A 21,360-nucleotide genomic window follows, 5' to 3' on the forward strand; every position below is an offset into this window, starting at 1 on the left:
TGTGCTACGTCACGTGGACGGGGCTATGATATGGCGATCAGCAATTGGCTGATCGCCATGTCAATCAGGAGAGATGCTGCCCGGTTTTTCTTTTTCTCCTTTTTTGTCTTCACCCGGGCAGCCTTTCTGAAAACCAGGCTGTCCTACACAAAGGACAGGTTGCAACCCTAATTGGGCCACAGGAAGGGGATGAAAAGAACAGATGTTTAACCCTATTCTTAAACTGTAGCCTTGGTTTTAATAGAAGCTTCACTCTCTAGCAAATTTCTTATGTGAATCTTCAAACACAGGGAGGCCAATTTATCTTATTTTTTACAATTTTACAAACAATAAATAAACTCGCTTTTCCTAAAAACTACAAATGTCATGAAATGTATTAAAAAGATTTGAATATAAAAAGGAATGACTGAAAAAAAAACTGAACGATCCAAAGAAAAATATGAACGTTTTTTTCTGGCAATTCCTTGCAAAACAAAATCAGAAAACCTCTAAAACTCTGAATTGACTTTTATTTGGCAAATTTTTATTAGAGTTTTTCGTGATTTTTATACATAATAAATCTTAAATTTTTCAAGTTTAAGAGAAAAAAATAGAAAAAAAGCACACATTTTTTTCAGATTTTTTTTTAAAAAATAGACATTCGACAGTTGGGCCCCATAGAAAGCTTTTGCATTTGCACTGTGCAGTGAAGCCCGACAAAGGTACCAATACAGGACCCGCCACCCATAAAGCGCTGTAATACAAAAATTTCATTTTTTTCTCACAATTCCAGCTTAATTATACCCCTGAAATGGAGATGCATTTGATGCAAAACGTGTTCAAAATTTTTGGTGTTGGAATTTTCTAATTTATAGGGCTCAGTATCCAAATGACACCTTTAGATGCAATTGCATTATGTCAACTGATGCAGGCTGCTGTGGGATCCCTGGAACTATCACCTACAGTGAATGGCGGAAGAATGGCAATGAAGTTGTTATTATAGCTATATACATATATGGTGTAAGTGAGCTGTGCCACCTTAGCAGGATGTGCCTACCTATGCAACTGACTTGTGGCCAGTGAATTACACTACATGTAACAGCACATTGGAAAAGTGCCAGTGACACCATCTACACTTGAAACAGTTCTACTATAATTTGCATATAATTTACCAAAGTGTCTAGGTTGCATTGCTAACCTAAACAAACTGCAGCTCACACAATTCAACAGGCTCCTGTTACGATGTTGGAGTTGTGGGATAAAAAGCTGCTTTGTGGGTAAAAAAACATTGTGCATTTTTCCCTGAATTGTGTACAGAGTGCTGCTTTGGTGAATTGGCCCTTTAATGGAGAACTAAACTCTCATATATAATAGGGTCTCACCCTCAAATACTTACACACATCACAGTCATGAGAGCTGAAATTGTGCCAATAATAGAAAGAAAAACGAAGCCCATTCCAATCAAGATGCCACTCCCAACTATGTAGAAGCAATCCCAACACAGATAGACTCCAATGAAACAGCACATGCACATGGTGGTCAGGAATCCTACAAAGAATGCTCTAGAAAGAAAACAAGAGTATATGCTGACAGCTCTTAAAATTATGTAAACATGCCAAAATATTATCCATTTTGTCAGCCTTATATGCTTTTATATACACACACAAAATGTGTTCAAATTTAATTTAAAATAAGCAGCTTTAAAAAAAACAAACAAAAAAAACACATGGAACTGTTGGCCTTTGAATTCCATTATTGACGTATACTGTAAGTACAAAAAGTGGGGAAAGAATTGCAACCTTCAACTCGCCATTAACAAACGTGTGTAGACATATATACTCTCCTTTTTACTTGTGTCCTTTTGTCAGTTGCACCTACTTTAAAGGAAAAGGACTTACTGTTGATCCAGAATCAAAACAACAAGCATAAGCAATGACACATAAAATGTGTGGGTCAACTCAGTTTTGCTAAAAAAACTGTTGTATTGTGGGTAGAAAAATATTTTAGCTTGCACAGAATATTGGCACATGTTAAACAAAGGAGCCATAAATCTTTTAGGATGGTACTTTAGACTTTTTTATTTGTGTCAGTCAAATTTACTAGTGAAGATCATAATAATTTTAACATTTGAAAACCACTGCTTTTTAAAGCAGATAGAAGTGCAAAAGCAGGCCACATTGTGCTTATTCATTAAACAATTCTGCCCGGAAAGTTGTTGCACAGCGCAGCATCAGGGGCCACTGGCCATCCTGTCCTTACTGCTTGCCCGGTTGGCCTGCAACCTCTGAATGACACACAAGTAAGGGGATGTGTTAGGAGCCGGTAAAAATGATCAGTTCAAAAAATGTGATTCCATTATAGTCAGAATTGATAAGTGCCTTTGATACAATGTTTCCTGCCTACTCAGCAATGTGATCACTAACATGGAAATAAATAATCACAGGGTGCACTAAAAATGTATATTGTGTGGCCCTTTGCTTAGGGCCATCTTGGGTGCCAGAATCTCTTGGCCGGCTGTTAATTTCACATATGATTTCTATGAGTTATCGGACATGGTACACACCTGGTGACTTTTATTACTTTATCTCAAAAGAACTTCAACCCAACAGAATTTTGAAAAGGTTAAGGTTAAGAGTATAAGCCGGCCTGAGTATAAGCCAAGGTGCCTAATTTTACCTACAAAAACTGGGAAAACTTATTGACCTGAGTATAATCCTAGGGTAAGAAATGCAGCAGCTACTGGTAAGTTTCAATAATCAAAAATTGAGGCATGAGTGTGTTAAATGCTGGCTCTTTCTGAAAGCACATGACCAGGCAAAATAACCAGAGATGCACCTACACTCCAATATCACAACTAAAATACGGTACACTTGCTGGTTCAGGAATGAAATTGTAGAGTGAATTGTTTGCAGTGTAAGCAGTGTCATTTAGAAATAAAAAGTACCGCACATCATAATATTCATGACAGAATACCTTTAAAATGAACTTTTAGTATGACCCAGCGAGTGATATTCTAAGACAATTTGCAATTGGTCTTCATTTTGTTATTATTTTTTTTATTATAGTTTTTTTTAATTTCTTAGCATTTTGTTCAGCTCTCCAGTTTGGAATTTTAGCACTGGTTGCTAGGGTCTAAATTACCTTAGCAACAGGTATTGGTGTGAGTCAGAAGGCAAATATTTGAAAATTATACAAAATAAAAAATGAAGACCAATTGAAATGTTGTCTGTTCATCCCCACCCTTTTTTTTTATAACCTGTGATGCTGCAACAAGGAGTTCAGTAAAGTCCTTGGTTAGGATCTAGAATGTGCTAGAAAGGAAGCTGCACCTAATAGAATGCGCATGCCAGGTCTACCTATGTTGGCTGCCTGAAACGTACAATTAACATGCAGCCTGCAGGCACAGTGAGTGCAGCCAATAGCATGTGACATCAGCGTCCTCAGCAACCAGCCACAGACATCATCTTCAGGCAGTACACACCCTCTGAGCATCTGATTGGAGAAGGATTAGGGGACGTGCCTCCAAATTTTCATTGGCTACTCGAAATCAGGAAGTGTGCAAGCTGTTGAGTGCCCTGTGGCGCGCAGTATCCCACAGCTCACAAGTAGGGATGGCAAATTTTTTCGCATTGTTTCACCGCAAAAATTACACCCATATGGTGTCGTGCGTCAAAAAAAAATTGCCGCGCAACAAATATTGTTTGAGGCCCATAGACTTTATTGGGCGTCTGTGACATTTCGCTGGAATTTTTGGCAAAACGAAACAGGTCAAATTCGCCCATCCCTACAAGCCCATAGTTTTCATGCGCCGAGGCCCCAGACATTCTTACTCCGGTTGGGTACTGTGGATTTGCCAACAGTAAAGATGGCATCCCGGACAGTTCTAGCCGCAGATGCATGTCAGGGGGCACGTTGCGTCGATCAGCTAGGTAATTTTTACTGACTCGAGTATAAGTCGAGGTAGAATTTTTCATCTTATTTTGGGTGCTGAAAAACTCGGCTTATACTCAAGTATATACGGTAACTGTAAATTCTTTACTTAGAAACTATTTGATCAGAGATGTAATGCTTGATGTGGTTGAAATAAGTAATAAGAAAACATACTCATAAGTCTATGATAACTGTACCTCAGCTTAAACGGACACTGAAGTATGAGATTATAGCTACTACATCTGTGCTGCTTCTTTGTGTGAATGGGCATTGCAACCCAACTTTTCTTGGTTAAGGCATGCTATTTTTCATAAGAGGTATTAAGATCATTTGAGTTCAGGTTGTTTCTTTGCATTTAAACAATTGGTTGACAACCTATTCCCTCTCCTAAAGTGCCAATCATTGCTGCCCACTCCCCACCTTTACTGCTTTAACACAGGAAAAGAAACACTAACAACACTAAAATATAGTGTACTGTTGCCCTGCACTGGTAAACTGGTGTGTCTGCTTCAGAAAAGCTACTATAGTTTTAGGTAGATATCCATGGGGGCAGCCATTCCAGCTGACATAGGGCTAAATGGCACAGGATTAAATAGCAGATAAGCTCTGTAGAATACAATTGGGGGAATGTAATAAAAGTCGAAAAGAGCAAAACAATTTGCACGAATAAGAATAAAAATCCACATCTCGCAATGTAATATTGTTCCTTAAACTGTTATTTTTGCTTTGCGAATATTAATTGCGCATTGCAAATTTTAATTGCGCACTCTTAAGAAGTGCTTGAAGGTGTCATAATCTTTTGGCGCAAACATAATGACTTTTTCAGTAAGAAGCTTAATTACATTTACTGCGCATTGGCGCAAACTATAAAATTCGCAAACGGTCTTCCACTATCAGAGGTGGTTGCTAAACAGCTTCTGGGTTAGCAAAAGCTATATTAAAATCGCAGAAAGCAAAATTTGTTCGCGCAAAGGCATAACTTTTCGCATTGCGAATAGTTTTTCCGTTACTGACTTTTATTACATTCCCCTTGAAAGAGTTCAGTGCAGGACAATGGTGCATTATATTTCAATTACTTTAAAACACTTTTTATTTTTTAATATTCCTTTAAGAAGCCGTCCATGAGCTACTAAAATAGACCTGCGTCATTTGTTTTTAGCCACTAGGGGTGCTGTTTTTGTTTTTATTTGAAATTCCCAAGTTTCTGCTGAAAAAAGCATTTCAGTGATATGATTCGTTCCACATGTTTATATAAACATGCAGAGAAAAATGTTACATGCCATGAGCTATGCCTTTAACTTTATTGTGTATTTGAAAGAAAATAAATGAAAGATAAACATTACATATATAAAGTGTAGATATATTTTTCTTTTAGCACATGCTGACAAAAAGCAGGGCCTGCCAAATATCAAAAGAGATTATTCTGCAATTTACACTGTACCTGTCTGCTACATCACAAAGTACCTTAAAATATGATTGATGAAGTTTAGCCTGCACATAGGTTATTTGGAAGTTTGGCCTTAAATGGAGCACAGACTTTCCAACACCCAGAAGAATTAAACCTTTAGTGTTTATTGCTTTCTTCTAAAGAGATTACGTATATTTCATGGGAAGATAATGATTGCATTCTCTCATTCATGGAACCTGGAGCAGCCAGCATTTATTTTCCAAGTAAACGTTGCTGATTATAATGTAAATCAGTGCAGGTAGGAGCTAGAAACACGCATGTAGTTGAGATACATTAAATCCACTCTGCTAAATACCACTGCATTACAATTTCTGCTGTCTATTTGGTATAGAACTTGTAGATATACAGGTATAGGATCAGGTATCAATATACACGTATAGGATCTATTTTATGGAATGCTCGGGACCTGGGATATTCTTGATAAATGATCTACGTTTCTGTTATTTGGATCACCATTTCTAAAAGTCATGTAAACATTAAAAAACCCAGTAAAATTATTTTGCCACCAATATGGATTCAGCTTAGTTACCCACAAGAACAAAGTTCTGAATTGTCATTACATAGAAAAAAGAAATCATTTAGAAATATTAGAATGATTTGCCTACAATTGATTCTTTAAATTATTTGCTTATGAAAAATGGCAGGGATCCCATACCTGTAATACATTTGTTTATTCCCAAATCTGTACATATAATATACTATTCAATTAATTAATTTCAAAAACTGGGATGGGTTCTCTGTGGACACTTGCCATTTTAATCTTAACAGTTCTGACTAACTTCAGCTCTAATGGAATCAAACTCTTTGGATCTGATAATTGGTTTGTATTTCCTATGGTAAATTATCAAGACCACGTATTGTTACAGTAACAGCCATTGTATTTCAGTCATGAAATAGAGTGATCTGGTGGTTTATGCAGTACCTGTTCTGCTTCCCAACGTCATTGTAGATGTAAGGACAATAGTGGTCAAAGTGGGACACACATCGATTTGTGATGCGACAGTGCTTGGAGCGTAGTGGCTTCACAAGATGACAAGTATGACACAGTCTGTTCAAAGGGTTTTTGCCATCTTTCCAATCATTACAATTTACAGCCTAAAAAGAAAATGACAAATCAGCTAGCTTTTACCTTTTTCTTAGATGAACAATAACTACTTACATAGACATACATTATGTATAAAGTAGGACAATGGTTTGTGCATTATTATTAAAGGAAACGGAAAGGTAAATCACTGGGGGGGAGGGGTGCCAAAGGAGGGGTGCCAAAATGTAGGCAACCCTCATAGATTGTATACCCCAGGCAGGGGCGCTTCGCCAATGAGGCGACTTGAGACTGTCGCCTCAGGCGGTAGCGCCCCACTAGGTAAAAGGGGCGGCAAAAATGAAGCTCCTGGTACATTAAGAGCCGAATTTCCAGTTTTCAAACCAGAAATTTGTCTCTTCTAGCGCAGAGAGCGAAGTTAGGCTCTCTGCGCTAGTGCACTGGCCCTCTCTGATGCCCTGGTGGACCCCCTCAGGCGCAAAAAGGTAAGTGAACGGGGGAGGGGGGCGGCAGCAACTGCTGCTGCCTTGGGCGGTGGAGGGGCCAGGATCACCCCTGACCCCAGGGCAGTGCTCAGGTTAGCAGGCAGCTGCACTGGCTCTGGATTCTTCTCAGCAAGCACCTCAGAGCAATCTTCATCTTCTGCTTCATCTTTCTTTGTTACCCTGGGGCTGACAAATGCGCAGTGAAAAAGTTGGCTTTTTTTGTTGAAGTTCGACTTTTTGTTCTACTGCCAATGCATACCCACACCAAGAAGGAAGAAGCAGGCATAGGATTGCTCTTTGGTGCTCACTGAGAAGGACCCCTGCCTGGTGTAGTTTGTAACTCAGTTTAACTTGACTGAAAGCATATATGTGCTACTGCCTAGACCAGTGCTGTCCAACTGGTGGCCCTCCACACTGTGGCTGCTTTGATTGGTTACCTTTGTGTAAGCTTTTAAAGGTATCAGAACGGAGATCAACTGGTCCTTGCATTATTCACTTCTCAGATTCAGGCTGTAAAAGCCCTGTAGTGTTCACAACCGTAAAGACCTGTACAATTCACACCAGTAAGGACCTGCATTGATCACAACTCAGATTGTCAGCGCCAAGTTGTTTACCTCAAACAACACCACTGGCATTGTGTCAATGTATATAGTACAGTAGAGTGGAGGGTTCCTGATCCTGGTCTCCTACCCTGCTTTGCCTCTGCCTGCTCTACCCCTCTGTGTGCCATACTCTACCTGTGGTTGCCCTGCTCTGCCTGACCTACTCTGCCTGTGTGTGCCCTACTCTGCCTGCCTATGCTGCCTGTGTGTGCCCTACTCTGCCTACGCTACTCTGTGTGTGTGTGCCATATCCTGTCTTCCCCACTCTGTCTGTGTGTGCCATATTCTACCTGCCATACTCTGGTCAACATTAGCTTCCATTATCAGCCCTCCACCACGTAAGTCAGAAAAAATCTAGCCTTCTGTATCACAGTTTGAAGAGCATTGGCCTAGACAAAAACTTTCAGATGATTACAATAGATGGAAATGAAGGGTATGTGTTTGGATTAATTAAAGTGGGCACAATGCCCAAAACTGCCTTGTGTGGAATTCCCTTATAGCTGAACTGCATTGCTGCTTGGAGATATTGTGCTTATAATCGAGGCAAAGTAAATTAGCACATAATGTCTAAACTATATAAACAGATAAAATCAAAACTATTAAAGCCTGTGTAAAGGATTAAATGCTATTTCAATAAAAAGGGTTAGTCATATGACTAGGAAAACATTTTTGTCTTAGTTAAGAACCTGTCCTATAATTTATTTTCTCATTCTGTACCTGTTTAACAGCGTATTTATATTCTTCTGTATCCTGAGGTAGAAAACCAGGGTCCATATGTGAAGCTTTTAAGAAGAAAGCCCACATGAGTGCATTGCACAGCAGGAACATAATATGCAGCTCCCAGAGAGCATAATATGAAACAGGCACAATCTGTTCAGTGAAGGAAAACAGATTAATCAGCAATAATCAACAAGTGGAGTACCATGCAAATACTGCAGATGTCAGCAAACAACATTCAGAACAAATTATTTTTGCCGTTTGTTACTGATCAAGTTTACATTTCATAAAATATCTATATCTAATATTTTTGGACGATATAGCCATGTGGACCAACAGATGTTACAGAACTACAAATGTCTGTCCATAAAAGAGGATCTTGACACAGGTTTTAGCAAGTTTTAGGGATTTTACATTTGATAACTGCTGCACTTCCATACTGTATTTCTAATAAGAAACAAAACAAAAAGGTTTATTCATTATACATGTGCAGGGACAGATAATAGAAAGCATTTTAGTTAATTACAAACAAAGAGACAAGCAGAAACGTATAATTTAAAAACATACCTTAAAGAAATAAGTTGGATATCCCCATAGGAATAAATTTCCATAAAAGAATAAGATGGGCCCTTTTGATTTACCTGGGCGACCAAATAGCCATGTACTGCAAAAAAACCCAGTAAAAAACATTATTTTCCTGCTGTTAAGAATTGGCCATATGAACTTGCTGTAAACACTCAATAACAAAATAAACAACAAAATAAATAGGCCCTAGAACTGCAGGAACAATATGCTTTGTAAAAAAAAACAACATATTTTTGTCTCCATTAGGGGTGCACATAGGTCTCTTACTTATGTTCCTTAATGTGTGTTATTTGTATTTATTAAAGAGGTTGTTTACCTTTAAATGAACTTTTAGTAGGATGTAGAGAGTGATATTCTGAGACAATTTGCAATTGGTATTCATTTCCTATTATTTGTGGTTTTTGAGTTATTTAGCTTTTTATTCAGCAGCTCTCCAGTTTGCAATTTCAGCAATCTGGTAGCAACCATGCCCTGATTTGAATAAGAGACTGGAATATGAATAGGGGATAGAGGACCTGAATGGAAAGATGAGTAGTAAAAAGTAGTAGTAATAACTATAAATGTCTAGCCAGAGCATTTGCTTTTAGATGGGGTCAGTGAAAGTTGGAAACAATCAGAAGAAGAAGGCAAATAATTTAAAAAACTATAAAAAAGGAAAAATAAAGGTCATTTGAAAAGTTGCTTAGAATTGGCCATTCTATAACATACTAAAAGTTAACTTAAAGGTGAACCACTTCTTTAAGACTCAGCTATGGGTAAGCCTTGTATATTTTTTTTAACTATTTTCAAAAAACAATAAACTGCACACAACTGTTAACATATATTTTTTAAATAGTTTGTATTTTGATTTACAAAAATCTAAAGGGGCCTTAATGGTTGCTGGGTTTTTTTCCCCCAAAATGGATATTATGTAGCCTGCTTTCCGCTCACTTAAACAAGGTGGCAGCCATTGTTGGGGGGGTTGTTAAATTTAAAAGTCATTGAAGATAAACTTACTGGAAACTATATTTGTAGAGCCAGCTGTGCTGCAAGTCTAATATACCGAATGAATGCAGTTCTCTTATTCCTGGCAAGATATACATTTTTAAAACTGAATGTTATTTGCTTAACCACAATTATGTGGTACTTCCATTAGAAACTTAATGCCAGAGTTTTTGTACAGAAATTTGCAGCAGGGACTTGTTCTTCATTTAATGCATAATTACTTCCACAGAATTTCTACTGATTTTATTAAAAAAAGATTTCACACATTTTAGATATGTTTGGTAGTTAGCAATAAGCATCATGCATAATAAAGTCAGTGTCGGACTTGGATGTTTTGGGCCCACCAGAAAACCTTTGAGTGCTGGCCCACTATCCAAATTATTCTTTTTTTTTCTTCATTCACTTTCTTTATTATTTTAATCACTTCTCCTTACATATTATCATCCATTTTTCCTCCATTTCCTCTCTTCTCTCTTTAAAATAGGGGAATGGCTGTGGTATAGACACACAAGGCAAATAATTGGGTTAGCAGAAGGGCCCATTGATACCAGTCCAACACTGAATAAAGTCCACTGCCTGTTCATTGAAACGTTCTTTCGTGACTTTAGTACACTAAAGCTCTGATCTGCCTTATATTTTATATCTTTGAAAATATATTTATTTAGACAGTTTACCTCCAGTTAAACTGGCTGACATGACGCTTTTTTGCTTGCACGATTGTGCTTTGTAAAAAGGAGGCAATATCCCTGGATTTTCGTCCGTAAGCCAGCTTCAAGGGGGTATTTCTGTTGTTGTCTTCACATTCTAAATCAACAGTATCCTGAGGAGAAAAGAGCATATGCTAAAGGAGACATATAGGATTGGTGATAACCCACCTATTATCGTAGGCAATAATTAATAACATATTTTTACTTTGGGCTAAAAATGTATATTATATTTAAAAAGTGCCCCTTTATTGGAACTATCTATAGATCTGCAGTGGTCTTTATCCGTGTTTCAAATGCGGGATGGGCAGGATCAGACTGGGGCCCACCAGGGCTGTTGTCCCCCTCCGTGCTTTTCACCCCAGCCACAACCCCCATTCACCCCGCCACACATCTGTTTCTTGCTGCAACCGGGCTGGAGAGGGAAGTTGGGGAGAGAAACCACGAATTTGGGTAGAGAGCTGAGGCCCACCAAGTTTTTCCCAGTGTCCCACTAGCCCAGTCCTACCTTGGGGGTGGGCATGTGCTTATGGTCCCCTGCCACAGTAGAAAGGGGCCAATCATAAGTCACACAAGCAATGACAGGCTTCAGTTCCCTATCAGATCATCTTAACTGCTGATTGGTTCCTTGCTCCACCAAACAGCCAGAGAATTCAGTGGGCAGAATGTGGAACAGATGGGCAGGGCTAGTAGGGAATGCCACAGAAGCATTCACAAGTGAATAAAGTAAGTAGAATTAGGCAAAATTTGCAGTCTTCCTCCCTATTTTTTTATTTGTTACTCTTTGAAAAAAACTGCTGTTTATGATAATTGTAACATAGTGAAGTGGAGGATTTGTATGGTCCTGTTGATCCCCCCTTGGGAAGGCAGGTAGGAAACTCCTGGTTATTCAGTTTTATGTCTTACAAACATTTTAAAAATAACCTTATATTAAAGCCTGATTAGGTAAGAGAGGTTGAGAGTAGATGTTATTGGGTTGGGATTTGGAATGATCATTTAGTTGTATTATTCCTGCACACATTTACTCCAAAACAGAATGTTTGAGGTGCTGAAGGATTCTTGGAAATGTTGATATTTCTAATCCCTTTAACCCAACAGTTTAGCAATATGTCATGTGCCGTATGATCCAATTGTTTACCCTCTAACCCTTGTTTGGTAAATGATTGTATTGGAGAACATACTCACTTGTTCACATAATAGTTGGACTGTTGGAAGATTTCCACTTAATACAGCTAAGTGCAAAGGGGTCTGTAGAGAAATAAAAATCAGTTGTTACTCAGAGGCACATTTATCAAGGGTCGAATTTTGAATTCATGTGAGTTTTTTTAAACTCCCATAAATGCCTATAAATTCGAAATTTGACCAATCAAAATGTAATAATAAAATAGAATTTTCTCAGCTCGGACTAATTGAATCCACCTTAAAACTCAAATCGAATTTGATTTGAATTAGAAAAACTCGATTCAAATTTAAAAAACTTGATTCGAGTTTTTTCTCCGGAAAAAAACTCGAATGTCAGGAAGGCTGCAAACATCACCAAATTAATCCCTGGACCTCTCCCATTAACTTATACAGCAATTTGTCAGGTTTAAGGTGTCGACTAGTCAAATTAGAGTTCTTAAAGTGCTAGAGTATGATAAATCTCAAAATTCAAATTCGGATTAAAACTCAAATTTAAATTTAAAGTTTCATTTCAAACCTTAATAAATCTGCCCCTCAGTGTATTCCATATTTTCCCTTTACCAGTTTTCAGCACATTTGGTCATGTGGTCAGCTTTTCTCACCATAAAATATGTCTACAATAAAGCAGGAAAAATGTGTATATTTTCTAGGGAAGGGCATAACACAAATTGGTAAATATGTCATCTCGAAATAGCACCCTATCAGGGGACAGAATCCCTCTGCCAAATAAATGAGCTAGAGAGAGTGCAGTAACGTGCAACTAAACTGGTTAGAGAAACATGCAACTAAACTGGTTAGAGGGTTGAAAGACTTAAATTATGAGGGTAGACTGTCAAGGTTGGGGTTGTTTTCTCTGGAAAAAAAGCGCTTGCGAGGGGACATGATTACACTTAACAAGTATATTAGAGGACATTATAGACCCATAAAGTGGATCACCGTACCAGAGGCCACACCTTCAGACTAGAAGAAAAGAACTTTCATTTGAAGCAACGTAGGGGGTTCTTCACAGTCAGGACAGTGAGGTTGTGGAATGCACTGCCGGGTGATGTTGTGATGGCTGATTCTGTTAATGCCTTTAAGAATGGCTTGGATGATTTCTTGGACAGACATAATATCAAAGGCTATTGTGATACTAAACTCTGTAGTTGGTATAGGTATGGTTATATATAATTTATGTGAAAGTAGGGAGGGGTGTGTGTATGATGCTGGATTTTAATATGGAGGGGGGTGAAATTGATGGACTTTATCTTTTTTCAACCACTTTAACTATGTAACTTTGTAACTATGTAAGTAGTATTACCTTGTGTAACATTTGTGATAGGTAATATGAGTCACAAAAGCACTATTTCTACAGTTGAAATACTTTTCCCTTGTGTACCAAAATAAATGTCTGGCTTACCTGCCCAAAGTTATCTGTCTGCTGTGGATTGCAGCCAGAGTATATAAGTAGGTGAGCCAATTCACAGTGACCTATATAAAAACATATTACAACTGGGATTAAAATATGCACCTAGTACTACTTACTTTTAACCACTGCATTTGTTATAGTGCAAAACGGACCTTTAAAATAGAATCCTTTCTAAACTTTGACCAGTAACATTTGTTGGTGTAGTTTGTGATCACACCACGAATCACTTACAGTCTGCCTGAAAACCGTGGCCTGGGAGTTTTACATCAACATCAGCCGGGCCATGGGAGTTGTGGCGCTACCACAGCTGAAGGACTTGGTTTTACCACATTTTAAGGAAAAACTGAGTTCCATAGCACACATACTTTTCACCTTGAGTGCCAGAGACTGTTCCAATCCAATTCATGCTTGAGCCCTGACAACACTTGCTACATTTCCCTACCTCACATTTTTAGCTCTCCTCTGACAATTGTTTCATGGAAAAGCATTGAGCTCAAAGTATTTTTTTTCTGCCTACTAAGGGAAAACAGATATTTTGCATCCTGCAAATACTGTGCTGTTGGGAAATGTCATTCCACTAAATATGGGTTGTTAAGTATTCAGAATAAATACTAAATGCCAGTCAGATTAATTTGAATACAATGGAATTGACATTAAATAAATGTTGTTTGCAGGTAGTGCATCTGCTTTAAATTAGTGTTTTGTTATGTTGAAAGTGATTGTGACAGCTGCAAATATATTTTCATTGTCAAACATACAGTAGTTTAATATGCCTATTTACTGTGTATGCTATACTTGTATTGGTAGACATTAAAAATCCTTAAAGGAGACATTTAATTTTTTAAAAACAAGAATGTGCCAGTGCATAATACTATATTTTAAAAATAGAAGGAATGTGCTTTAAAAAGTAGTGTTTCAGGCTGATTTATTGGATATTTCTGCATAAATAAATCCTAATAATCCCTCCCTTCTCTTCCACTTCCTGCTCACTGAATTCCCAGGCTGTGCAGGGGAGCCGCACTCAGCACACTGCACTGTAGGATAGGAACCAATAAGCAGCTAGCAGGACCTGATAGGGAACTGAAGCCTGTCTTTGCCTTTGTGACTGCAAGGCTGTGATTGGATATTCCCCTCCTACTGTGCTTCTGGCAGGGACCGTTAGGACACAACTACCCCTCATTTGAAACTTCGACAGAGATCAGAGAACATCTATGGGGAGCTCCAATAAAGGAGCAATTTTTAAAGACAAAATTAATTTACAGCCAACCAAGACTATATATTATACATGATGATTGCCTACAAAATTATGGGGTTTCATTTATCCTTAGAGTACATCTGATAGTCAGCACTGAGGATAAAATTTCTGTATGCACCATTTGTCTGTGTTTTAATATACTAAATATAATCATGTTGTGTATAAGTGTATACTGTATCTTTTAGGAGCATTTTGCATACACATGAGGATTAGCCCTGATGAAGATATCAGATGATTTTAAATGTTTGATTCCAACCTGTATTGATATGATGACAACATACCCTTAAATGCTGCCCAGTGCAGGGCGTTGTCTCCTTCAGAATCACACAAGTTGATCTTGGCACCTTTTCCTATAAGGTAGCAACACAAGGCAGTTTGTCCATACTGAGCTGCTGTAATTAAAGGAGTACATCCCTTTTGATCTTCTACATCCAAAGATACACCTGCTTTCAGAAGAATGTCTACAACAGCAATGGAGCCGTTGACAGCGGCCCAGTGAATGGGGCGCTGCCCCAACTCAGCCTGGCTTGGTCTATCCACAGGTCCTTTACAATCCACAAAGAGCTCTATTAGTTCAATAGATCCTGTAAGAGCAGCCCAATGGACAGGGGTATGACCCTTCTCATCGTAACACTCCAAAACAGCACAGGTTTCTGCTTCAAGTACTTGCTGACATTTCTTTATATTCCTGTAAAAAAAAGTCATAGTTAAACACAACTTTATATCATATAACCATATGGATATCTGTCCAACTATGAATAACAATGATCAGCACAACAAGGGGCTGATCAGCCAATTAGACATTTCTCCACTGACATATCTATGCCAGTGGAGAAAAGGCTATGTGTGGCACTGGCCTTAAAGGAACAGTAACACCAAAAAGTCTTTTAAAGTAATGAAAAATAATGTAGTGTTGCTCTGCACTGGTAAAACTGGTGTTTTTGCTTTAGAAATGCTACTGTAGTTTATATAAACAAGATACTGTGTTGCCATGGGAGCAGCCATTCTATTGCAGGATACACAGTAGATAATGTATAAGTTCCGAAAAACCCCATTGTATACTACAGAGCTTATCTGTTATCTGCTATGTATCCTGTGCCTTTTCTATTTTTCCCATCTTGAATGGCTGCCCCCATGGCTGCACAGCAGCTTATTTACAGTATATAAAATGTATATTACAGTTTCTGAAGCAAACACACCAATTTTACCAGTGCAGGGCAACACTACATTTCATTACTTTATGACTTTAATTTTTTGGTGTTACTGTTCCTTTAAGGCCAATGAAAATAAATTCTCTAGGAAGTACCAATTTGTTAGGTACACCCAGTAACAATAATTACTAGCCTGGGGCCCTGGGCATATTTTTGCTAAAATACTCACAGGCAGGGATATGTTTCATTGCCACCATTTTACCTTGGTATCTCACAGTGCTCTGGCACCTGTAGTATTTTTTTAGATTTCACTAAATTGTACATGTGCCAAAACCAGGGTGGCAAATGAATTGCTGGTAACAGAAGAAGAGGGACATGTTGCCCTAATGAAGAAGTACCAAGTGTATGTGTATTTTGTAGGGTACCAGGTTAACGTTTAGAGTCAATTGGTGGCATCCCCTAGTCTTTGCCATTTAAAAGATCTCACCCCCCCTAAACTTCTCCATAAAATTGCCCCATTTTCTGTACCTTGTTATAAAAAAAAGCTGAGTAACACAGCAGGGTTGCAGAGGTGCTATATCACATCTTTTTAGAATATCTTCTTTGTGATCCCTGACCCAGATCATTCACCAGATTGACTTCAACTGCACAGGCATCTATTGTGAGGATTAGCTAGAGGACCCCAAGCACCGTGAGATATTAATAACCTACCTGACTGCTCTACTCTGCTTTTTATAACAAAAAGAGTTTTACGGGTCCCCATTGGTATAGTTTGGGATGGAGGCCTCTAGAGGGGGCCCAGGGTTTTAAGCAAACCTTTGAGAAAATCATGCAGAAATTATACATTTTCTAGGGCTGTTATGGTGAACATATGTAAATGTTTTTAGGCCACTTTCCTTTCTTGATGTTATGATGTAGTTTGTATTTCACTGTTTACACTGCAAATAATTCACAAATAATTCACTCTACAATAAAAAATTTCATTCCTTTCATTCATTCAAGTGTATTTTTTTAGTTAGTAATATTGGTGTGTAGGCAGCCATCTCAGCTCATTTTGCCTGGTCATGTGCTTTCAGGAAGAGTCAGCACTTTAGGATGGAACTGCTTTCTGGCAGGCTGGCAGGCTGTTGTTTCTCCTACTCAATGTAACCGAATATGTTGCAGTGGGACTTGGATTTTTACTATTGAGTGCTGTTTTTAGATCTACCAGGCAGCTGTTATCTTGTGTTATGGGCTGCTATCTGGTTACCCTCCCGTTGTTCTGTTGTTAAGCTTCTGGGGGGGGGGTGATATCACTCCAACATGCAGTACAGCAGTAAAGAGTGTTTACTGCTCTAAAGTTCAATAGAGCACAATTCACATGACTGGGGGCAGCTGGGAAACTGACAATATGTTTAGCCCCATGTCAGATTTCAAAAATAAATATAAAAAAAAATCTGTTTTCTCTTTTGAGAAATGGATTTCAGTGCATAATTCTGCTGGAGCAGCACTATCAACTATTAACGTTTTGAAAAAAAGCATTTTTTTACCATGATGTATCCCTTTAACCTCCTAACTGCAGCATCTTTAGAATGAATTGTTAGTCTCTAGTAGTTCATATTGGGACCTAGCAAGTGCCAGAGCAATTGGATTCTTAGATGATATTTTCATCTGCTCTTGAAAAATGTTGTAAGGAAGATCTTTATTTGTGCTTTGTTGTATCATTTGGAAACGCATAGTTTCTCTTGACTATTTTCCCATGGTTATTCTTGGCTATTAACCAGGCAGATGTAATGACATCCACTTACACTCCTAGGTCCCTTAAAGTTAAGCCACTAAGTCAAAAGAAGTGGAATCCAGTTTGCACGCTTTCTGCATATACAAATTGATGTATTTAATAAATTTAAATGTCTTAAATAAAAAGTTAAGTAATTTTTTTTTATGATTAAACATTCCAAATATTTAGATTTTTGTTTAAAGGGGCAGGATACCCCCAAGTTTAATATACGTTTAATGAATAGAACTTTTACTAAACACACTTTTTTTAAGCATGGAAAATGTAAGGTTTCTGTTATTTCTCGAGCTAAAACGGGCAAACTGAATCTCCTCAACATGATAAATTAATTATGAGATAAATTAAAGGCAACTTTAAACAAAGCCTGTCATTTATCAAACTGTTTTGAATATATTCAAAATCTAATGTGCAAGGGCTATGAATAACCTATACAATATATTCTTCTGGAAACTGGACTAGATATGGGTGTATTTTAAGCAGTAACGATCCCCTTGTTTGAAAAGATAAGGATATTATTTATTTCTTTGGAGTTCCATGACCTGTATAAAAGCATTTAATATTGTCAATTTCCTGTGACTTTTTATATACTTTTATATACTTTTATTTTACATTATTCTCAGTTGAAGACATGCAAATGTGAATAATAAACTGCCACTTACAAATAAGTAGACATATGTTTTGTATTACCATTGGTTGCTGAGAGATGTACATTCAGTGTATATATCCTAACAAGTTTTTCCTGTAGTGCTATTATGTGTTTAATGGCACACCCGCTATTATATGAATGCAAGAGCTAGTCTATGGTGCACATTGTGTGGCTATAACATAAACACAAGTACCCCTGGTAGATATTCGAAATCTATTGTATATGTCAATCTATTCAGTGGTCAAACTGCAAACTGAGAAATCCCTTTTCTGCTGCCGTTAATGTTAAGTGGAAGTAGATTTCACAACAGGATTTTCCAGAGTCATCAATATACCGAAAAGCACATTGTTGCTATCCTGAAAATTTCCAGTTTTCAAAGTTAATTTTGATTCTCCTCTCATGGATTTTGCAAATGCAAGATATATATAGTATTTCTAATTTATAACCCATAAGTCCTATAACCGGTATGGCTAAAAATTCAGCAGAGCCATAGCTTACTTATGATAAAAACCTACTAGCACAGTTAATGCGACAGAGAAACATCTGGACCTGATTTATGTCCTTTTTTTTTGTATACTTTCATTTCCAGAATTATCCAGGGATACAGTGTATGGTTGGGTGAAAGCCCAGGACATGTGGTGTACAGTTATATTAACACAGCAGCCTTCAGTTGTCACTGATCCCACAATGCACTGATGAACTGCTAACTGTTTTAACTTCCTAGAACTCAGTGTCATAGGGATGCAGAGGCAATGTGACAAAATTCGCACTAAAAGGGTCTTTTGTGTTATGTGTTAAACTCCAGTAGCTTTAAGTTCCTTTACACCCCTTTAGTGTCAGAGATAACTCCAAGGGAATGGAAACTGAAGATCTTATAGATTGATTGTAAACTTGCCAACCATATGTTTTCTGCCGGTATATCACAGTTGTTAAACTATCATAATCTGCTTCTCTCCCAATACGGCAATGATATTTTTCCAGCTGTAGAGTTACAGGCAAAAAACCTCACTGAATGTGTGAACTGATGGCAGGTGCAAATAATTGGTCTTTTTCTGGACAAATCCCTGCAAACACTGGCTGTCAAGAATATAAACCAGAAGGAAGGTGGTGAGGAGCTTGAACCCAGACTGAACCAATGTTAACTCTTTTCCTGACTGTGTGCACAAACTGTGTATAAAAACAAAACTATAAGCCTCATTTACAAATACAGCCAAAGCACATTCAGTTTTGCATTAGTTTTAGTGGTTTGCACTTGTGCAGTGACATCACTTGTAGGACCCACCCCCCTGCAAAATTTTTGCCCCCTCCCACAAAATCGGAGATCACCCATGGGTCACTTCCTATTTCACGTACGTTGAGGTTCAGGCTCAACCTCCCTCATATAGAAAGAGGTCCCTGGCCCCCCAGACACGGGGCTGGCTTCCTCTATAGTTGTGCCACTGCACTGGGTTCAGACAGGAGTATTACTGCTGGAGGGCTCAAGAGATACATAAGGGCCCATTGAGATCTGATCATAAGCTGTTTCAATACAGTATATGCTTATGATAAATATTTTATTCCCAAAGTTTAATGGGGCCCTAAAATGAATTTGCTCTGGGGGTCTCTTGGTAACTTTCACATACCTCGCGTCCACTGAGAGAAATTTCCTGCGCATCCAGAATTATGGAAAGTTACTTATTTTCTTTCCACAGGAGCAAAGTCATCAACCAAAAGCAACCTGTTTTTCTAGTGGCTACGGTAATGGCAGGTATGTAGGAAAAGGCCAGAAAGTCACTTGTAGCTTCCATAATTGTGTAACTAGGGGGAATGTTTAAGAGTCACCATCACCTGTGGATAGGTGGTTGGAGCAAACGGGTTGCAGAGAATTAATCACATTATTATATTGCCTGCAGCTGTACTCTCTGGCACTTGCTGAGCTACAACTCCCAGAAGGAAGTGAATAGCAGGTGGAATCGGGAGGGCAGAGGCATAAAGCACAAGATGTTATTGGGCCCCACAGAAAATTAAATTTAGGCTAAGTGCCCTATTGAGCTGATGACAGTCACCACGTGGAGCAGGATTCTGGTTTGTTGACATGTATGCAGCCAAAGCATGAGCATGACAATCCTTTCAGCATTCACTGCATAAGTTCTGATTGCTAACCCTTTATATTATCAGTTTATGTAAGGAACAACTTGCACCCTATATGTCACCATGGCAAGTATAGCAAATGTTTCATGTCTGAGATGTTTTCGATCCTTTTCCCCCCGTGGGTTATTTTGACCCATACTTGAGTTATTGCCATCATTTCTTCACTCACCCTTCTTTTACAGCCTGAAAGATCTGTCCATCGCTGATGCTGCTCATACTCTCCACATCAGAAGTCGTGGCTTCACAGCTCGCGGGCTTCATGTGATGGGGGGCCACTACTCCTTCTGCTCTGACAGCCCAGTCCTTGGCCATTGTGTGCTGCAGGGAATCTCTGCCTCCTGCTGGGATAGTGCTGTGCCGGCTAAGCCTGAAGAGAGGACGAGATGCAGATTGTATCATCTTACTCCTCCTGTCTGGGAACAGCCCTCTCCCTGCCTCTGCCCTCAGCTGCTCCTTTCTATGAAACTTACAGATAGACTTAGCATGTGCTGCTTGGGAATACAAATGGCAGCTCCACCACACAAGGTGACATTCACTAGGGGGTCACACAGGAGAGTGTGCAGGTGGAGAATTATTACCCTGATGCTGGATGTCTCTGTCAATGTTGGAAGCACATTTGTCTCCCAGGGAGACACAACACATGGCAACCACTACTGTACTGGCTGTACACACAATAGGACACTGTATGTTACTGTGTGTACAACAACATTTCTATTCACTGGCGCCTCATTGTTTGTCACACAGTTAATGTGGACTGACTGGATCTGCAGGATGCGATTCAAAATACTTGAAGTTGAATGTTAGAATTAACCTTGATTTATTAATCTTTATTATTTCCCTCTAGATTAGTTAAAATCGACATGCATCTCACCCTAAATGAACCTGGTTAGGGTGAGATGCCTTATGTGAGAGTTAAACTCTCATATTTGGTATTTAGGCAGTGCTATGTATATGGCACGAGTCAAGCAAATACCTTCTAGATGTGAAGGTCTTTTTGGCTCCTTTTAGCCCATTTCACCCTAACCAGGTTGGGTTCTCTGCTTCTCTACTCCAATAATCCTACCCACTCAGCAGCCATGTTCTAATATTTTGCACTGATGAGATCTAACAAAACAGGCTGTTTGCAAGTTTGGATATATAGCTCTGAACCATTAGGCTGTATCTGTGATATAAAACCAGCAGTTCTGGATGCATATTTGGCCACAGGGACATAAAGGAGTGATCTGCATGTCTCTACCAATAATGCCCTATGGGAGAGTTAAACTCTCATTTTTGGTATAAGGGAATGCTAAGTATATAACACGAGGCAAGCAAATAC

The 21,360-nt window shown here is 38.6% G+C and overlaps 1 protein-coding gene across 2 annotated transcripts in view; it reads right to left on the minus strand.

Annotated features, from left to right (window-relative positions):
* Nucleotides 1-20,822, minus strand: part of LOC108706691 (probable protein S-acyltransferase 23) — a 21,614-nt gene extending 792 nt beyond the window's left edge. Inside the window, exons 1-10 of one of the 2 annotated variants that reach the window (XM_018243324.2) lie at nucleotides 20,513-20,822; nucleotides 20,212-20,409; nucleotides 14,623-15,029; nucleotides 13,078-13,148; nucleotides 11,682-11,744; nucleotides 10,467-10,612; nucleotides 8,791-8,887; nucleotides 8,224-8,376; nucleotides 6,300-6,472; nucleotides 1,376-1,541 (exon numbers count right to left, since the gene is read on the minus strand). In XM_018243324.2, coding sequence (XP_018098813.1) covers nucleotides 1,376-1,541; nucleotides 6,300-6,472; nucleotides 8,224-8,376; nucleotides 8,791-8,887; nucleotides 10,467-10,612; nucleotides 11,682-11,744; nucleotides 13,078-13,148; nucleotides 14,623-15,029; nucleotides 20,212-20,354 — 1,419 coding nt within the window. In that variant the 5' untranslated portion in view covers nucleotides 20,355-20,409; nucleotides 20,513-20,822. Of the gene's footprint in view, nucleotides 1-1,375; nucleotides 1,542-6,299; nucleotides 6,473-8,223; nucleotides 8,377-8,790; nucleotides 8,888-10,466; nucleotides 10,613-11,681; nucleotides 11,745-13,077; nucleotides 13,149-14,622; nucleotides 15,030-20,211 lie in introns of both variants that reach the window. The other variant, XM_018243323.2, reaches the window with a different exon arrangement.
* Between the last annotated feature and the right edge of the window lie 538 nt (nucleotides 20,823-21,360).

Source organism: Xenopus laevis, chromosome 1S (genome assembly GCF_017654675.1).
Source record: "Xenopus laevis strain J_2021 chromosome 1S, Xenopus_laevis_v10.1, whole genome shotgun sequence".
NCBI classification, from domain to species: Eukaryota; Metazoa; Chordata; class Amphibia; order Anura; family Pipidae; genus Xenopus; species Xenopus laevis.